General features: G+C 47.4%; 1 protein-coding gene across 3 annotated transcripts in view; it reads right to left on the reverse strand.

Annotated features, from left to right (window-relative positions):
* Xylt1 (xylosyltransferase 1) overlaps window positions 1-15860 on the reverse strand; it is a 292416-nt gene that overhangs the window by 21500 nt on the left and 255056 nt on the right. For 2 of the 3 annotated variants that reach the window (XM_057779365.1, XM_057779363.1), the window contains 3 exons: window positions 10577-10793; window positions 7291-7467; window positions 1218-1480 (listed from right to left, as the gene is read on the reverse strand). In XM_057779365.1, the coding sequence (XP_057635348.1) occupies window positions 1218-1480; window positions 7291-7467; window positions 10577-10793 (657 nt within the window). The remainder of the gene's footprint in view (window positions 1-1217; window positions 1481-7290; window positions 7468-10576; window positions 10794-15860) is intronic. The other variant, XM_057779364.1, reaches the window with a different exon arrangement.

Consider the following 15860-nt stretch of genomic DNA (forward strand, 5'->3'; position numbering starts at 1 on the left):
GCAGGTGCCTGTACCATCAGCGCTGGGGATGTGGAGACAGGAGGACCCCTGGGGTTTGCTGGCCAGTCTTACCGAATCAGTGAGCGCCAAGTTCAATGAGAAAGCCAACACACACACACACACACACACACACACACACACACACGCATGCACGCACACACACACGCACGCGCGTGCACACACAGTGGACTGCAAAGGTGGCTCAGCAGTGAGGGCTTACAATGCTCTTGTAGATGATGCTAGCTCAGCTCCCAGCACCCAGAATGGGTAGCTCAAAACAGCCTATAACTCCAACTCCAGGACGACCAATGCCTTCTTCTGCCCGCCATGGCCATCCATACTTGCATGCACATGCCCCATACCCACATAGAGGCACACGTGCATAGACATACTTTAAAAAGAAATAAAAGAAATGTGGGGATATGAGGGGAAGAGCGAGAGAAGAGCGCACCTGACATTGGTCTCTGGCCTCCACAGTTGCGTGAACATGTACGCACACACACACCACAACACATACAAGCTTCTGAAAGAGCAGGACTGGACAGTCTTAATGACTGGGAAGGGTAAACTATGCAGTGATAGTGGACACAGTAAATAAAGAGCCACAATGAAACAGCAATGAGAGGGGCGGTTTGCCGATACTATCTTAACCAGAACACTCACTTCTGGCCATTGTGATGGCTTAATAGGGCCACTAGAGTATCAAAATCACGTGAAAGCTACTGAACACCTCAGCGTGTAAAATGCTATTAAAACCAGGACCGTAATACACACTCATGAGGTGGCTCCTGAGAGCTTTCTTTTCATCTCATGTATGAAGAAACTGAGGGCCCGGGGGGGGGGGGGAGGGGGTTCACACCTTGCCCAAGGTCAGATACAGTGGTGCACACCTGTGATCTCAGACATGGTGGCTGAGGCTGGAGGGTCGCAGTGAGCTTAAGGCCAGCCCAGGTGACACAGCGAGGTATTGTTTGCAAAAGAGAGAAACCAAGGAAGACAGTCTGATGGGAAGGAGAGGAGGAAGAAAGGGAGGAAGAGAGGAAGAATGTGATCAGGGTCAGTGTTACTGCTTGTGTCCCGGGAATAAGAGGAGGCTAAGAAGCAGAGCCTTAGCACAGCATGGAGGGACTCGTGTGGTGGGCATGGGGCGTAGGCAGCGGAGAAGCGTGGCATTCGCACCTTGCTCTGCCAGCGACCCAGCTCAGCACCTGGCTCACCTGCAGCTGTTCTCGCTGTCTGTGTGCAGGGACGACTCGGCCCTTCGCAGCCCCAGGCGGATGAAGGAATGGAACAGTGTGAGTGCCACATCGCTGAGGCTGTGGATACCGTCCGGCTCGTCATAGACGTTCTCCCAGTAGGAGCGGAGGCCTGGGGTGCCCGCAGGATAGTTCCCATACAGGTAAGAGTCCAGCTGCCCAATGATTTCCTGGTTCACTATGGCTTCGAACTTTCGGGCAAAGAAGGTGGGCCGGGCTGTCTGCTGTGCTCAGGAGAGATACAAGACAAGTTTATCATCAAGCAATGTGTGTGTGTGTGTGTCATCATTCTACATCCTGCAAGAAGAGGAGGGCACAGAAGTAAGCCTGCCAGGTTTAAACGCCAGCCCTGGGACTTCATGACCTTTCAATATTCTCCTCTATAAAATGGGTCAGAATGAGAGTGGGACCATGTTAAAACCTGTAAGACATCAAAGCATGGTGGGCACTTAGGAATCACCACCCAAATGTCCCTGAAATAAATTGAATTGTGGGTAGTCAGAGCTAGATTGGTTCTCAGTGAAGGTTATAGACAAGCAATTTTAGTTGACTGGGAGAACACCTAACATCAGATTCACTGGCAATATTTACAAAGTGGAAGGTTCACAGGAACAATTTCTGCTTCCTTTCAAACAGCAACTGTTGTGGGAAACCCTGTTCACATTCTGAAGCGGCAATGGTGGGTAAACTGGAATGACAGCACATCCCTTTAGATAAGACATGGGCTCTTCTTCCTGCCATTGTCCCCACTGTTCTTTAGAGTCCCTTGGCATCTTAGCTGATTGACAGGCTCACCAGGGACACTCCAGGGATGACACTTCACATGCTCCAGGATCTGGGGTCATGGCGCTCTGACAGGCAAACAGGGGACTCTACACTGACAATGACCCTTCCTTTCTTTTAATCTAAAATTATCCTTTGTCTCAGTTAACCTTGAATTTCAGGGCCACAGATCTGCTAGGTAAACATTTACATTGGAAATAAAAACTTCCTTTCAACCAGCAGCTGCTTTCTTAGAGCGAATGAGACTACATACTATCTATCTCAGGCTAATGTTTGGCCAGACCGTGGTCTGAGCAAGACTTTTAGCCAGGCAAACCCACAGCCCTTACCTTCTTCTCTACTCTGTCAACAAGTCTGGTGACCTTCAGAAATGTAAATCTCCTCCAAAACTCCTCATGTATTATTATGCTTCCATGTAAACTGAGAACTTATAGAAATGGACCCAGAGGGAGAAAAAGATTTATTCACAGATGTACAGCAACTCAGTGGATGAAGATCTAGGATTCAAAGACATTATGTGCTGACTGGGGGAGATAGCTCAGTTAGTGAAATGTCTGCATGAGGGCTTGAGTTGGATTTCTGGACCCATGTAAAAATACTGGCCATGGTCATGTGTGTCTATAATCCCAGGACTGGAGAGGAAGAGATGGGCAAATCTTTGGCCCTTAATCAGGAAATTCTGGGTTCAGTGAGAGACCCTGCTTCATGGACAGTATTGTAAAAATACTTCCTCTTGGGGGACTTAAGCATCTAGTCCCTCTTCATAAGACCTCAGTGACAAACCAATGGCCACCCTGGAGAACCAAGGAGTCTATTAGGCTTACTTATAGATCATGGGTGAAGGGTTATAGGCAGGAGCATGGGACCCTAAAACATCTGGAAGGTCTGCACCCAGTAGAGATGATGGCTTCATAGCTACACAGATGGATCCTTTTCGTGTTAAACTTCCCCAGCCTGTATTCTCTATTCTCTCCCTGAGAATCCCCAGGGCCATATGCAATTAGACAGCCTGCTAGATACTCAGGTGAGAGTGCAATAACTCTGCTGACCCCTCCTATGCAGCAATGGCCACAGTTTACGGACCACCCTCCTATGCAGGAAAGGCCACAGTCTACGGACCACCCTCCTATGCAGGAAAGGCCACAGCCCAATGCCACATCATGATGGACTTTTGCAGTAGACATAGCTGATCTCATAAATATGGAGGCAGTTTTGTCTTTGAGGAGTGAGATCTACAACAGTGTTCAGAGGAACAAAGCCTGAAGCTGGTTTCTGCACACACACACACACACACACACACACAAATGTACATGTACGTGTGCATGCAAGCACACTCATGCACTCATATGTGCATATAAAGAGAAAAAAAAACCCAAGCACCTTCCATCTGTAAGGATTATACTATTTCTAAGGCAAGGCTTCACAGACATCTTCAGCAGAGGAACAAACAGTAGGTATGTAAAGCACTGAATTCTCCAGTCTGAAGCATGGAAACACCCAGTGACAAAATGGCAGGTGAGTGGTGGTAGCTGTGTTCCAACGAAATTTATTATAAGAGTAGGCTGGGCTGACTCTGGCCAGGGAGATGCAGTGTGCCCAGGACTGTACAAAGAGTTAAATATAGCCCTGTCCCTTGGGGAGCTCACTCTGGTTAGTTGTTGCTGTGGATCGAGCATGATGCACCCTTCAGAGGACTAATACCTGCAATAATGACACCGATAACTTGGAATATTGTATGAAGGGCATCGCAAATCTCATCACCTAAGCCTCTGATAACTCAGCCAGGCAGGGTCATAACTCCCATTCTATAGATGAGGACATGCATCTCAGAGCGGGAACCAATACTCAGGAAACGCTCACAGCCCCAACACTTGCGCCAAATCCCACAGCTCCAAACCCTACGCTCTTTTCTTTCTTTCTTTCTTTCTTTCTTTCTTTCTTTCTTTCTTTCTTTCTTTCTTTCTTTCCTTCTTTTTTTTAAAACATATCCCTCTAGGATGGACTGGTGACAGGGAAGATGGACTGATGGACAGGAGAGAGGGAAGGTAGACTGATGGACAGGTGAGAGGGAAGGTGGACTGATGGACAGGTGAGAGGGAAGGTGGACTGATGGACAGGTGAGAGGGAAGGTGGACTGATGGACAGGTGAGAGGGAAGGTGGACTGATGGACAGGTGAGAGGGAAGATGGACTGATGGGCAGGTGAGAGGGAAGGTGGACTGATGGTCAGGTGAGAGGGAAGGTGGACTGATGGACAGGTGAGTGGGAAGGTGGACTGATGGACAGGTGAGAGGGAAGGTGGACTGATGGACAGATGAGAGGGAAGCCCCCAAGAAAGGCGCTCATCATCTTTCCTTCCTGAGCCCTGGGGTCTCTGTTTTGGAGAGGGGTTGGACAGCACTAGGGGTCAGTCTACTAGAGACCATGCCCTCTGCTACTTCCTGGGTGTGCATGTCTTTAGGCATATCACCCAACTGCTCCAACCTCAATTTCCCTGTCTTTGAAGTGGGCAGAGAAGAAGGAGTGACTAGCACATGCTGTCAGTTGCTGTTAATTGGTCACCACTGACACTTCAACTGGCTACTAGGTTACCTATTGACCTACAGGTTGTCATTTCCTAGGGACAATGATCAGTCTCAGTGGCAAGAGACTCATCTCTACCTGCTATTCTCTGACCACAGACTGATCTTCTAGAACGGTATACTTTTTTTTTAAGACATGTGTGTGTGTGTGTGTGTGTGTGTGTGTGAATGTCACATGTGGGTTCCCAAAGAAGCCAAAAAAAAAAAAGAGTGCTGGATTCCCTAAAGCTGGAGTCACAGGCAGATGTGAATCGTCTGACATGGTGCTGGGAACTGAACTTAGGTCCTCTAGAAGAGCAGGAAGACTCTTAACCATGGAGTCATCTCTCTAGCCCCAAGGGTATGAACCTAGTTTTTATTATCCTCTTCAAGGACTCTCTGCTTCCAACAGACAGCAGAGTCTAGACATTGTCTTTACTTATTGCAAAAAAAAGAAAGAAAGAAAGAGCTGTGTGTACATAGTTCACTCTCTAAGTTATCTTGGTTCATCAGAGACCATGATGTCCCCAGAAAGTTACCAGTTACCACTAGTAACAGCCTGAGGTAGCGACACTCCCAGGAATCAACATACCAAGGCTCAAATGTTGTAGGTTTGCAGCAAGGGCAGGGATCACCCTAGACAAAGTCATGGGCCACTTTTCTTCTTTTGGATAGATAAGGCATTGCCCCCTGCAGCCTTCTTGTTCTGCACATCCTTTCTGCAGTGAGTGGAGACTCCCCAGTTCACCCAAGTTTATGCTTATGTTAACATGAGTCTGAGGGTCCTCTGGCAGTTCTCAGTGCATCACTAAATACAGGCAGCTAAGGATGCTAAGTGGTGGTGGTGGGGTTGAGGAACAATAAATAACAGCAGGAAAATGGATGTTTTTTTTCTGTGTCCACAGAGGCACAGAACCAGGGTAGACTAATGGTAAAAGTATCACCTATCCTCAGCCCTACCAAATTCATTAATTGAATGGCCACAAAAATAATTTAATCCTTCTGTGCTTCGGTATTGTCATCTACAAAGCAGATGACATCCATCCCAGCAAAGCCAATGCTCACAGAGGATCTAGCACACAGCTGGTAAAGAGTAGATTCAATACGACAGTATCTTAATCACATGATGACCTTCTACATAGTCCCTGTTTGGTCCTGACTTGTAGTGGTGCAAGAGGCTGAGGTTCTGCATCCTGGACAAGCCTCCTGGTGATGGAGATGCTACATGTGGCTATGATTCAAGGGACCAGGTTAAGAGACCTGAAGCTGTACAAAGGCAATTTGGACCATGCACCACCACAGCAAGGATGTCTCCTGGAGTCATCTATTTGTGCTGCTGCGCCTGCCATCCTTCTGGGAAACAGAATGTTATCTCCATGTGATAGCTAAAGGGATCCCATCTGATCTATTTTAGCATTTCATGAGGGTTTGTTTGGGTTCCTCTAGAAAGAAAAGAAGAAGAAACCCAGAGCCCACCCCTCCCAGGCATCACACTGTCCTGGGGGAGCACATCTAGAGTAGGAGCTGGGGCCAAGAATCCTCCGGGCTTGTGGCCAGCTGATGAGCATTTCCTACCACACTGCTCAGAACTGTACAGAGAAAGGCTATACAGAGACAGTTGTAAAAGCAATGATGTTTCTACCTCTTGTTAGTCCTTCAAGTTTAGAGAGCATGGTGGTCTCCAACCTGGAAGCTCCTCAGATTTTTCCAATGTGTAGTATAAAAATATTCTAGACTTTGCTGGAGACCAGTGCTTCTCAACTACGGGCAAGTATAAACTTGTGGCACATTTAGGGACATTGTGGAACATCTTTGGTCATGACAGTTGAAGATCGCAACTTCACCTGTGGGTAGAGACCACAGAGGATGGTCCCCCAAAACACAGTTGACCCAGTCACAATGTCAAGAGTGTTGGGGCAAAAAACCTGCCCTCAATATATTCAAGATATTCAAGCATATACCCAGAAAAAAATTGTGTTAACAAATATTCCAGGGGAATGTGACTGAGAGGCGATGTAGAGAAGATGATGAGAATGGCCTTGGAAACTGATGCTTGGCTTCCATCATCTCTTAATTTATGTATCCATCTATGAGTCTCTCTCTGGCATGTAGTGTTTGTATGTACATGTGTGCAGGTGCAAACACCTGTGCATGTGTGTAAGGAGCTTGGAAGAGGATCTCAAATATCCCCCATGAGAGCTCACTCTCTGGCTTGAGGCAGGGGTCCCACTGAACCTGGAACTTACCATTTTCAGCTAGTCTTCTGGCCACCACACCCCATGGACCTTCCTGTCTCCTATTCCCCAGCACTGGAATTAAAGACATTGCCATTCCAGGCTTCTACTGTGGGTACTGTGGATCCAAACTCAGCTCCTCGTGTTTGTGCAGCACTGAGCCATTGCTCTAGCTTGGGATGTGTGACCATGAACAAGGTTTCTGAGTGTTTGCACCCCAGTTCCTTTATCTCTAAGATGGAAGGATCATAACAGCAGCAACACACACAAGTCAGGGACATTGGGAGATGAAGGAGTCAATCTGGAGATTATAGCTTAGTCACGGAGCATGGGACAAATGTGTGCTAACTGCTGGTTATAGCCAGTCTGGGCAGTGAGGTTAAGATGGCTCATAGGTCTGGCCTTAAAGGCCTGGCAGCGGGTTCCTAAGAAGGTGTGGTGGGACAGGTGGGCTCACCTGGAAGCGATGGAAGTCCTGAGGCTTGAAGTCGTTGGGAGAGCAGCCGCACCAGTCCACGATGTGTTTGTACTGGCACTTGCAGCCCAGCTTACGGTTCCAATTGGTGATGCGCAGGTTGTTATCTACCATGGTGTCACAGTGAGGGCTGTTCTCCAGGACCGTGTGGAAAAAAGACTGCAGAGGAGAAAAGGGCCCAGCCTGAGAACCCAGTAACGCACAACCAAGTGTGTTGGATTGGCATGTCCTTTCTGTGGACCACCGAATGCAAAAGGCTCTCCAGGACACCAGGGTCAAGTCTATCTCAGAAACACAACATCAGCTGCCAGGCCTGTGCATCTCAGGGTGCAGATGTCTGTTTAGTCTTCACTGGCTAATTCTACCTACAAGTCTATTGTCTTGAACCTTCCTTCCCTAGTGCCTAGAATCTGACATGAAGATAACTGTCCCTTATCACCCGGGATATCTGCAGTCTGTTTAACAGATAGGAAGAGCTCCTCAGGATGTATCAACAAATGGGGACCAGAAGCAAATATGACAGACAGATTTCCAGGAAACTACAGGCTGCCAGGGCTCCTGCCTGCAAAGAACCAGATCAGAAACCAGTAAGTTTCAGGTCTGAAATAGATGAATAACAATGTCCAATGAGCTTGGACTTCGCCTCTGGATGAGGAAGGCAAGACTCATGGGTCCACCTATATGTACACTGACTACACAGCAGGAAAGGGCAGGGCTGCTCGCTGTCCACGGCAACAAACCAAGGTCCATCACTCATTATCACACACACACACACACAAAAGTGGCTCGGAGAGATGCTGCTGGTGGCAGTGCTGGGCCAGGAGTCACTGCTCTAAGATAGTGTGGCTAGAGATGCTGCTGGCGGCAGTGCTGGACCAGGAGTCACTGCTCTAAGATAGTGTGGCTAGAGATGCTGCTGGCGGCAGTGCTGGACCAGGAGTCACTGCTCTAAGATAGTGTGGCTAGAGATGCTGCTGGCGGCAGTGCTGGACCAGGAGTCACTGCTCTAAGATAGTGTGGCTAGAGATGCTGCTGGCGGCAGTGCTGGACCAGGAGTCACTGCTCTAAGATAGTGTGGCTAGAGATGCTGCTGGCGGCAGTGCTGGACCAGGAGCCACTGCACTAAGACAGTGTGGCTAGGACTGGGGGTCGGGTGTGTGCTTGCTGTTCACCATACTAAATCAGGAGACACTGAGCTCACAGAGTCAATAAACTGAGTATTGAGGGATTGTTTCTGTCTGTGGGCTGAAGGAGCTCACCCAGTGTGGTCTGAACACAAGTAAATGTGGGCTGCGTGTTTTCTATGGTAATGAACAAGCATCCATAGTTCTTTCCTAATTTTAGGACTCTTGGTCAATTCTTTCAAAGATTCTGAGAAAGAGGTGATGCTGGGAGGAGAAGAAAGGCAGAGAAGGGACATAGCATTTGGTTGGAGACACTGAGCTACTGAAAGAGGAGGAAAAGAATGATTTTTATTTCAACACAGTTTTATAACAAGCTCTGCCGACTGGAGAATATGCTTCCTCCTGCACCCTGGTCCCCAGGGGAAGCTGCTGGTGGATATGTGTCTGACGGTTGCAGATTTATGGACACAGTCTTTAGATTTCTTCTCAGCCCTGGAGCTGTCTCAGAAAGAACAAGCAGGCAGACACAACACAATGGAGGAAGAGGCTCTGACAGAGACCCCAGGGAGATGTTTTGGTGCTGAGGCAGAGGTGGGGAAGTGAGTGCACTCAGAGCTTTGGGGATACCGATGGTGTCGTTGGCATATTGCTGAGAACAACCGAACTCCCAGAGAATCTCTTCTAAATGGGCGGATGGGCAAAATGAAGTTCCACCTGCCCCTTAGCCCTGCTCACTTGTCTTCCTGTGATGCTAATGACATTGGCAGGGGACCTGGATTTAAACTTGACTTGTCTACAAGCTCACAGAGGCACCTCTCTTCCATCAAGCAGTGGGGGAAAGAACCCAATTACCAATTGCCCTGTGTCCTTTATAACGATGCAGAAATTCCCTGCAAGATAATGGATGAGGGGGTTATCAGAATGGAGAGAAAAGGTGATTTACGCTGAAATAGGATTAAACGAGGATGACTTAACATGTGCACAGAATAGTAAAACTTGGCTCAGAGAGGCTGGGCTGCTCCTCACGCTAAGCTGTGTGGACAGCCAGTCCTCCTGGGAGCTGGCCCCTGACCTGATATGATACTACATGGGAATCATCCACGGAGATGCATGGTCTCTTCCAGGCTGTGTGATTAGGACTTGAGGCCCAACAGCCGGGTAGCAGAGAACCACACACGAGCAATGCCACAGGCTCCATGGAAACAGAACAAACACTGAGGTTTCTCCAAGGTTAGAAGTCTGGATAAAACTAGCTAGAGGTCAGGGAGATGAAGCCAGAAGCTCCCATCTCAGAGAAGGCAGCTTCCAGCAGGTGACAGGCAACTTATCAGGATGTGCCTGGCTGTTTTAAAATGGTCTGGAGCCTTACGCAGTGGGGACTGCACCGGAATGCTACAAAAGATGCAGGGGCTTAGTCAATATGTTCCACAGGAAGGGCTGAGCCCTGATCATTTTACCATGATGGCTGACAATGGAGAGGGCCAGTGAAAGAGATCCTATTTGGTTTTCCCAGGGTGACTGTGGATCAACTCTGTGAGTGTGTGTGTGTATGTGTGTGTGTGTGTGTGTGTGTGTGTGCAATGAAGACAGCACTCTCAGGGAGTGACAGGAATGACAGAACTGTATTCAAATGAGAAGAGGGATTACTGGTGCTGAAAATGGTTATTACTTCACTGGATGATTGATGACTGGAGGATGTGTTAAAAGTTGATGTGGCTGTCCTGGAACTGTTAGCATGCACTGCACAATTCCGAAGAGTGTCATCAACAATCAGAGGGCTTGCAATTTTAACAATTTTTTTTCTTTTTGGCTGCAAAGTAGCAGTAACATCTTTTTCTAGAAAAGTCAGAATATTGGATTGTTTTCTATTACAAATATGGACTGAGTGCCTTAAGTACGGCTGCTCTCTGTACTTGGCATGAGAGACCGTGCAGGCTGTGGTTGCATCCTTGACACCACTCGTGCACCACAGGTCTGGCTATGAGGTCAGGTCCTGCAGGGATCAGTGTGGTTCTCAGCATTGTCTGGAGACATGCAGGATAGTCGGTGGAGCCAGGATCACACGGTCAAACATTCACTCTCAGCTAGGGCTACACCTAGCACCTCTCCCTGAACCCTACCCTGGGATCTTTCCTGGAACTCACCTCAGCAGGCAGGAGGGTGTAAGAATAAAACTGCTTCATCTTGGTCACCAGGTCATCTGTGGAGAATGACACATACTCTACAAACTTCCGGTTAAGCAGGAACCAATCAGAGCCACCGTCTACAGCAATGCCCTCTGGGATCCGCCGGTCCCCTAGGCGCCACATGTGTGCATCACACTCCAGGAAAAGACGATCCAGGCCCTGTTTGCGAATGAACCTGGGCAAAACAAGTTGACCTTGAGTAGCTGGGTAAGAGGAATCTTCCCAGAGCCCAAAGACACCATCATGGCAGTTAGGGTATTTACTGAGCCCTTTCTGGGTGCTCACAGGAGTCAGGATTTCACGTGCAGTCTACTGCTTATTGCTCCTGGGTGAGGCAGGGCATAGCACCTCTGGGACAGGGATTACTACTGCCTTGTTGGCTAGAAGAACCACTGGAGCCCAGAAGGCCTAGTGCAGCTACCCAGCAGCTTACACAGACGTAAGCAAATTCAGTCTTACCTCTACTTTTTTAGAAATTTCTCTGATCAGTCTTTTAGTGGTTGCTGTGACAGTTTGATGAACGCAGCTCGTGGGCCCTCATCTTAGGACAGTGTTATAAAATTCCTTCGCTTGTGCGTGCACATGCACACACACGCACGCACGCACATACATACACATACTCACTCATACACACATACACTCTACACTCACGCACACACGCATACACACTCACACACTCACTCATACACACACATGCACATACACATTCACTCATATGCACATACACTCTACACACATGTACACACACACATACTCACACACTCACTCACTTATACACACATGCACACACACACTCACTCATACACAATACACTCTACACACACTCACTCATACACTCTACACACATACTCACACTGACATGACTCAGTTGGAAGAATGACTGCATTGCATACATGAAGCCCTGAGTTCAACCTCCAGCATCACATGAGTCTACCTGGCATGGTGACATCACTCTAGCACTCAGGAGGTAGAGGCAGGAGGAACATAAATTCAAGGTCGTCTTTGGCTCTGTGCTGAGCTCTGAGGCCAGCATGGCTGAAGAGACACATGCATGCATGCACACACATCAGATGCAGACTCCAGGATGGGTGCGTGTTGGGAACTTTCTGGGCTGTAAGCTCCGCATGGATACCTAGCTCATTAGAGCAAGGAACCTTCCTATGATAGGTGTTCAATAAAGGCTGGCTGTGGAGAAACCGAAAGTTCAAGAAGAACACTTGCTCCTAGCTCTGCTATAAAAACCATGGCACATTAGTATGAATGTGTATAGTTTCTTTTTCAGCACTAGGGCTCAAACCCAGGGCCTGAGCATGCTTGGCAGGTATTCCACCATGGAGCTAGAGTGCCTGTTCAAGCTGTTTCTCAAATCACACATTATCCATGGATTTATAAAATATTTTGAAAAAATAACAAATTATGATCTTCTGGGTATTTCATTAGCACATTAAATGACAAGATGTGGTGGCATCCTGGCACATCTAATAAGTACTTTTGTGGAAGCAGTGGGCATAAATTATGCTTTGAGGCATCGACACAAACTATAATGTGTAATTCCAGTCTGGGCCTAATTCAGTGACCACTGGTATTGCCGTGGCTTGATACTTATGTGATCTCAGGTTGCATTTGGTGGGGAAAAAAATGAAAGGCTCCTCTGAGCTCTTCTCAAGCAGACACAAAATTAATACTCCTGGCTTTCATAGCAGACACCTCTCTCTCTTTCTCTTCACACACACACACACACACACACACACACACACACACACCTCATTTAGGACTATGAGGGCAGATGGGGCAGAAGTGGCATTTCTTCTCTTCTGTCTTTCTGTCTCTCTCTCTGTTTCTCTCTGTCTCTCTCTCTCTGTCTCTCTCTCTGCAGTTAGGACAATCAAAGCTCCTTAGATGAGCTCTAAGGGAGTGGGTGTGTTAGGAGTGTGGGCAGAGATATAAGCGAGCTTTCTTCTTGATCGGTCAGTTCACTCACAGCGAACTTTATTGGACACCTACTGTGTGCTAGGCATGGTTCTAGGTGCTCATGGGCATCAAGCAGAAGGAAGACTGATCCTTACTTGGATGAACTGAGTATCCATGGGGAGTCTCCAGTCTGCAGGGCTCCCAAAGCAGGGATCCGTCTGCTGTTCCAGCCTTCTAAGCTGTGCTCTGGTACAGGAATCTGGATCTCTGAAGCTCTGGTTAGCAGCCCTCTGTGCAAATCTCCTTGTCACCCTGCAGCAGTCCTACTCCATGCTAGGCTGGCCTCACCCCTGCAGCACTCTTCATCCATGCTAGGTTGGCCTCACCCCTGCAGTAGTCTTCAGCTATGCTAGGCTGGCCTCACCCCTGTAGCAGTCCTACTCCATGCTAGGCTGGCCTCACCCCTGCAGTAGTTCTGCTCCATGCTAGGCTGGCCACTTTCCTAAGAGACACACAGAGGACTCATATCAACAGAATCCACCAGAACACCCAGGTGTTCAGAAGACCTATGTGTCCAGTATCCCTGATCTTATTCCTTTCCTAATGAGTTCACTCATAAAGTCCCTTCCTTCCTGGGAAGTTCAGTGGGAGATGTTCATTATAGACATACTATCACTTCCACGGAAACAAAACTGGAAACCCTGTGCTTTGAAATATGAAGTCCTGTCTTGAGTCCAACTACTAATAATCATACAATGCCCAGTGGCTGCACAGGACCATGCTAAAAACTCTAATTTCAGATAACTTATGTGAAAATTCATATGGAAACCATACTAGCAGAAAGAGAGAGTGAAAAACAACTTATGGTAAGGGGCCAAGCAAATCCCTCCTTCTGTGGAGCAGTGTTTAAACGCCATCTTACAACACGGGCTAATAGCATCTTGTGATTTTAATGCAGTGTCCCAGGTTCTAATACTTGAATGCAACATTCATTCACAAGTCATCTCCAAAATGAAATGCCCATGGCTTTCGGGAGTGGGTTCCATCTTTACTGCCTTTGCAAACAGGATAAGCTGCAAATGTGTACTTTGGTGAAGTATGGGTAAATAAAGACAGCCCATTCCTCAAGGCTAAGAATGCTTTCTCATGCCACAGGAGCTACTGAGGACTTTAGTTTTAGAAGATGGTAGCAGCCCAGAGCCTGGGTTTCAACCAGAGGAGCAGAGTCAACTCTCTGAGCTGCTATTTAATTTAAAAATTTTCATTTACTCTGTTCTGTGCATCCACCATAACTTGAAACATAAAAGGTGAAGTTGGAAGACAAGTTAAGTCTAAAGACACTCTCTTTTCATATGTGTTGGCTCCTGGCTCTCTCCCATGAGGGCTGAGCACTAGTTTGCATCTATGGAGCTTATAGCATACAGAAAGATGTCTTCTCCATCCTCTCAGTTTTATTTCTCATTGCCATGGTTACCTTGGGGCATATGGGCAACAGGTGGCGCCAAAGCAACACAGGCACTTTGAAGAGCCAGGTCCAATAGGACTCCATGAACTCACAATAGGAGTACCAACAGCTTTCCAAACCACATGCCATTGCAGGGGCCTTTTAGCAAGCACTAGTTACCCAAGCAACGATTGGGGGCAACCACCAATCAGTTCTTCCATATGATGACTCCCCTCTCCCATCCTTAGCATCCCGAATTCTTTCCATGCTTTATTGTTATCCATTTCATCTTCTTTCTCATGCAAGATTCTTATTTAGTTTATCATCTGCTTCTGCTCATGAGATGTATGTCTCGAGATGGCAGAGATGTTTGTCTCCTGGTTCTCTGCTGTGTCCCTAGAACAATGCATTCTGTATACCAGGTCCTCAGCAAATGGACAAGGGATGAATGAACAACAGAAATGGCAGAAGCCACAAACCATTAGACAATCAGGAAGTCACAGAAGTGACACAACAAGGTTCCCACCCACTTCCTCTAACACATCTGACATGCAGCAGAGGTGTTAGAGGAATGGACTCTCTGAAAGGCTGAGCAATTTCACGCAGACTTGGTAATCTCAGCACTGGGGAAGTGAGGCAGGAGACTCGCCTTGAATTTGAGGGCAGCTTGGGCTTTATAGTGAGTGCCAGGCCCGCTGGAGGTACACAGCAAGAACTAGCCTCAAACAAAACAAAAACAAGGCAGGTTAAGTAACTTCTCCAGAGTCACAGAGCTAGGGGCCTTGAACTTGACCCCAAGGCAAGCTCTTAGGATTTTTGTCATTCTTCGCTGCTCCCCTTCACCAGGGCCCCTCCCAAATGGATAGAAATGAAGGATTTGAGCATTTCCATTGCTTCGAAGAGACAAGAATAAGAGTCTCATGTTGCTTTGAAAGGTTTTCTGGGGGCCCCATGAGGACTTGCACCTTCAGAGTGGCCTTCCTGAATTTCACACAGAAGCACCTGCATTCAACTTTATTCCTAGGTTTTGAGAAATGCGTGGCTTGCCCTCCAAAGTTTATTTTTACTTATAATATAGGCTTCGCTGGGACTCAAGGGACTAAATTCTAATAGCTGAGAAGAAATCTAAATCACATGGAAGGTTTTGATTAGGTCAGAGGGTCCAACTGTCCCCAGGAGAGAAGAGGTCAGTGAAGAAGGGCTCTGTCGTGTCATCAGGAGCCAAAGTGGTTTCTCCATTCTGCTCATTCCCTGGCTGCCATCTTGGCATACCCACCAAGTGTGGTGCTACCCCAGGACTTTCTGGTGAGTTCCAAAAGGATGGAGGCTGCCCCTAGAGTTCTCAGTGTGTTCAAAGAAGCCTTAGCAGTTTGCAAAGATAACTAATTCTACAGTCGAGCAAAACAAACAAAGAGAAAAACAATTAAGATCCAGAGAAGATGAATGATGTCCCTACATTGCTGGACAAACCCATCTGCTCTATGTTCTCTATGGCCAGCACCCTGTCATGGAACCCCTTTAGAAAAACAAAAACTAGCATTTTACTTAAAACATAAAGCCAAGGATTGAGCCATGGTTTAGTTGGTAAAGTTCTCATGTAAAGAAAAAAACAAACAAACAAACCCAAGTTCAATCTCCAGAACCCATGTAAAAAGCCAAGAGTGTTGCTGTGTGCATGCACACACACACCTGCATACCCACATATGTATCTTCACACGTACAAATAGACAAATAAATGAAAATGAAGCCACAGAACAAAGCATGATTGCCCACAAACTCTGCAATCGTTGATTATCTGACACGCTCACACATGACAGCTATATGATGCAAGGAGCCATGAAGCCAGGCTCCTTGATCTAAGTTCTACATCTGCAAACAGCCCCACAC

Source organism: Chionomys nivalis, chromosome 8, assembly GCF_950005125.1.
Source record: "Chionomys nivalis chromosome 8, mChiNiv1.1, whole genome shotgun sequence".
Classification (NCBI taxonomy): domain Eukaryota; kingdom Metazoa; phylum Chordata; class Mammalia; order Rodentia; family Cricetidae; genus Chionomys; species Chionomys nivalis.